Source organism: Pteropus vampyrus, unplaced genomic scaffold, assembly GCF_000151845.1.
Source record: "Pteropus vampyrus isolate Shadow unplaced genomic scaffold, Pvam_2.0 Scaffold12, whole genome shotgun sequence".
Classification (NCBI taxonomy): Eukaryota; Metazoa; Chordata; class Mammalia; order Chiroptera; family Pteropodidae; genus Pteropus; species Pteropus vampyrus.
Genome location: NW_011888793.1, coordinates 13,234,026 through 13,238,196, shown reverse-complemented (window position 1 = coordinate 13,238,196; position 4,171 = coordinate 13,234,026). Strand labels below are relative to the sequence as shown.

General features: G+C 38.5%; 1 protein-coding gene across 5 annotated transcripts in view; it reads left to right on the top strand.

Moving 5' to 3' along the window:
- TNIK (TRAF2 and NCK interacting kinase) overlaps positions 1-4,171 on the top strand; it is a 366,909-nt gene that overhangs the window by 320,263 nt on the left and 42,475 nt on the right. For all 5 annotated transcript variants that reach the window (XM_023524725.1, XM_011380421.2, XM_011380430.2 and 2 more), the window contains one exon: positions 3,056-3,153. In XM_023524725.1, the coding sequence (XP_023380493.1) occupies positions 3,056-3,153 (98 nt within the window). The remainder of the gene's footprint in view (positions 1-3,055; positions 3,154-4,171) is intronic.

Sequence of the window (4,171 nt, the reverse complement as noted above, 5' to 3'; positions counted from 1 at the left end):
AATAAATGAGTAAAAATTAATCTACCTGAGTAGTAATGTTTTAAACTGCATTAAAGCAAGATACAATTTTATTTTACAAATTAGCAAACTGCTCATTATAAAGCATGGTGACAATTCAGTCAGATGGACCATGTCACACAGCTCAGCAAAAACTAGTAATACCTTCATACATTCATGTACAGACCTATGCACACATACCCCAGTTCATGTTTTTTCACCCAAGAATTCCAATTCCAGGAAAGAGACGTGACTGAATATTTGTGTGCATGTAGATAGTTATTTCTTTCAGTGTCACTTGTCACAGCAATGTATTGGAAACACTTTAATGTGTAACAGTAGAGGAATGGTTAAACTAATTCATCTATATAATGGACTGGTATGCAGCCATGATTTTTTTTTTTTTAGAAGCATAAGAAACTGCTCACAATGTAGTGTTATGGGGGGGAAAGAGCAAGCTGCAAAACCGAATGTACAGTATGCCTCCATAGATACAAAAGAAAATAGACTAGAAGGTAATATACCATAAATAGTAAAACATAGTTGAATATCTCTTGGTTCAGAAATTGCATGTGTTGCTTCCTTATTTTTATCTTTTAATATTTTTCAAGTTTTTTACAATGAAGATTCACCATTTCAGAGTTAATACTTTTAGTGCGATGACCCAAGAATTGGGTTAACAGCTCATCCGGTCCAGATCTAGTACCTGGCCAGGAGCTCCACAGAGAATAGCATGACTATCATTTCCATTGACCCCTTTAGATTAAGGTTACATAAACACTCTCTTTATCCCTTTGCACTGGGGATAGGACTGGACTATGTTTGTGTCTACCAATGGCAAGGTCTTGAGAGGGTCATCACTGTGCTCTGCCGCCCTTGCAGCAACCCTGACCTCCGCAGAACTGAGCCCGTCTTGGAGAGCCCCTTGCAGAGAACCAGCAGTGGCAGTTCCTCCAGCTCCAGCACCCCTAGCTCTCAGCCCAGCTCCCAAGGGGGCTCGCAGCCTGGATCACAAGCAGGGTCCAGTGAACGGACCAGAGTTCGAGGTAAAGCTTTCCCTTACCTCTCCCTGATGACATTCCCTGGGGAAGAGAGTGTGGGCATGGAATCGGGTTACTTTCTGACTTCTGTGACTTCTGCTCCTGGAGTGGCCACCACTCTGTGATACTGAAGAGCCACTTAACTGCTCTCATCCTTAATATCCTTAGCGGACTGGGCCGCTATCCTCAATTATATATGCGATAACTGGTGTGGACTAAATCTTTTCTAATCACAAATACCAGTGTTTTCCAGGGAGATCACAGAATATTGGTCTTATTTGAAAATATAATCACCAGTCACCTAAATTTCCATTTACATTTGATTGCCTGGTTAGAGTTTTGTGTACCTCCAAGTATCCTTCCCATTGCGCCAAAGTTCCTTTTCATATTCTGAATATAGTTCATAATACTAGTTAGTTTTCAAATCGAAATTCAATAAAGACTAATATGGAATATTATATACTTGAGAGAAGAAATAAAATCTTTGACTTATAAATATATTTGACTCCTCCAGTTATTATTATTAGAGGTAAAAATATCCTCTGACTATTTAATTCAAGTCATTCATCATTGTTCGGTTTTCATTAATGAGGACGCTTGTGAAAAACATTAATATGTGCAGCTAATTTATACATGGTAGCACAATGTTTTTAGCTATATAAATTTACTCTTTCTAAATAACCTTCTTCAGAAGATAATTTTGCTTCCAAGTAATAAAGACCAGGAGTTTTTAAAGTAAAATTTGACAAATATTAACACACTTTTTTTAGCCTTTTCGTTAGACACAATCATATTTCACCTTCTAATATCTTTTTAAGGTTTTAACTAAATAAAATCGCTGCATGTCCATTTCGAAAAGGTCGACATCTGACATGCTGTCTTGTGTCTCTGAATTGGCATGGGGACGGGCCGTAGGCTGCCCGTGTATCATTCTTCTGACATCAATGGCACAGCCCACAGCTATGTATACTTCTGTTGCCTTGATCCAAATATAAATTTGCTTAATTTAGAAAACTATCACTCCCTTACCTTGTTCTATTCAGAAGCAACTTAATATCCTTCGAGCAAATACTAAAGAAAATTCTCTGATCCGGTTCAGGTTTAATTATCTTTTTTTCCTTTGGCCCCTAGTTCTTCTGGGTTAAAAGCACTCTATGTCCCTGGTGTGTTCCTGCCTAGGAAAGACCACTTTAAAACGAAACAAAGACTCTCTCTCACCCTAGATTGCTTTTTCTTTACCTATAAGCTCATAAATTGGAGAGATGCTCTTCACTTTGTAGCTGTCAGGGAGCCATTCTCTACTCTTGCTTTGTACCTTTATTCTACGGTCCTTCCCCTTTATCATCGGCACTCTCCTTCCTGTCCCTGCCTCATTCTTTCTTTTTTCAGGGACCCAGACAACTCCCTCCAACCCACCCATTTAAGAGCTATTCCATCAAACAAAATAGATTCGTATTGTGTTCCACAAAATTCTGTCAAAATAACTTATCCTGCTGGGTAAGTGATTCAGGAAGAAACCAAACATTAAATCTCAACTTAAAAACTGGTTTAGCATAATTATTGAAAATAGGACTTCGAGGAATCGGACAGAATCCCAGCTCTCCCCATAAGTTCAGCGTGACCTTAGGCCAGTATGTCATCTCTCTAAATCTGTGGTCAACTGTAAAATAGGAAAATGAGTCACATCATTGGGTAGAGCAAGGATTAAAAGAGACAATTGACACAGAAAGCATTTAGCCCTAGACCTAACACAATCAATGTTCGATAAATGGTAATGGTGGTCGCGCTTGCTACTTTTTCTCATTGTTCATAGCAACTTCCAGATTGTAAGCTTAAGTACTTTCCCTTGACTTCTCTTGCCTAGACATCTACTGTGTTTTCATGGGCATGCTTCAGGATTTGCCTAAGTGAATGTGTCCACTGAATAATCCTGAAGGATGACTTACCACAGAATTTCTGAACTTGAGCCAGCATTTTTTGACAGCCATTATCTTGCTTGGCCCTTTGTTTTCTCCTAGCCAACAGTAAGTCGGAAGGATCACCTGTGCTCTCTCATGAACCCTCCAAGGTGAAACCAGAAGAATCCAGGGACATTACCCGACCTAGTCGACCAGCTGTGAGTGCTTTTCTCTCAGAGTTTTAAACTCTTAATTTACCAGAGAACCCACTGGATAAAGCGGTTAGGGATACACCCATGACTATAAAACAAGAATTGATTAGATTAATAAGAAAAATGGATGCTAGGAGCATCCAGAAGAAAGTCATACTCGATAAGGAAAGAACTGAACAGATCTTAGATTGCTTATCTGCCTTTAGGTATTTGCTAATCATTAACAAATAACTGATATCATTCTGTAATTTCTACTCAGCAGGTTTGAAAAAAATTTTTGCAACTAGCAGTTAAGGAGATTTGGGCACTTTCTATGGGTTTCTTTTATCTATTCTGTCCTTTCTCCATGTTATTTTCTATATGAAATAATATTACAATTTTTCTGCCACTTTTCATGCCTTTAGGGCTATATTTTCAGGACCAACACCAGATAAGCATGGTCTGACAGGGGGCCTGGCAACTTGAAATCTGCACTGCTGTAACACGACAGACCCCAAGTAGCCTTAAAATAAAAAATAAGAGCATGGAGGCTGAAATTTGAAAAATAACTTGGGAATAGTTACTATCCACTTAAATTTTCCAAGAATCTTTTCTGTGAAATGAATGTGAAGGCTTTTTTGTTTACTCTGTTTATTATATTTTAAAGTAAGAAAGTATAGTGAGAGTTATAATGAAGAGAATTTGTAGCACTCTGGATTGAGACTCTGCTGTTTTGCATTTATCGGTTGTGGACTAATGACTCCCATTTTATGTCTAACCTGCTGCCTTTCTTCTGGCTTTTCTCCTTCCTGTGGATTCTTCTGGATTGGGTTCTTATCTCAGAGCTATAAGAAAGCTATAGATGAGGTTAGTATACCTTTTCTTGGTCTTGCTTTCAAAAAATGTAAACATAAAACTGATTTCCTGGTATTGACATTCAGAAAAATGGCCAGTTGGATCACAGATTTAAAGTTCACTCAATTGGAGTGATCTGCTGTGAGGAGCACCCCTTCAACAAAAGCTAGCCCAAGACCCTCAGACATCC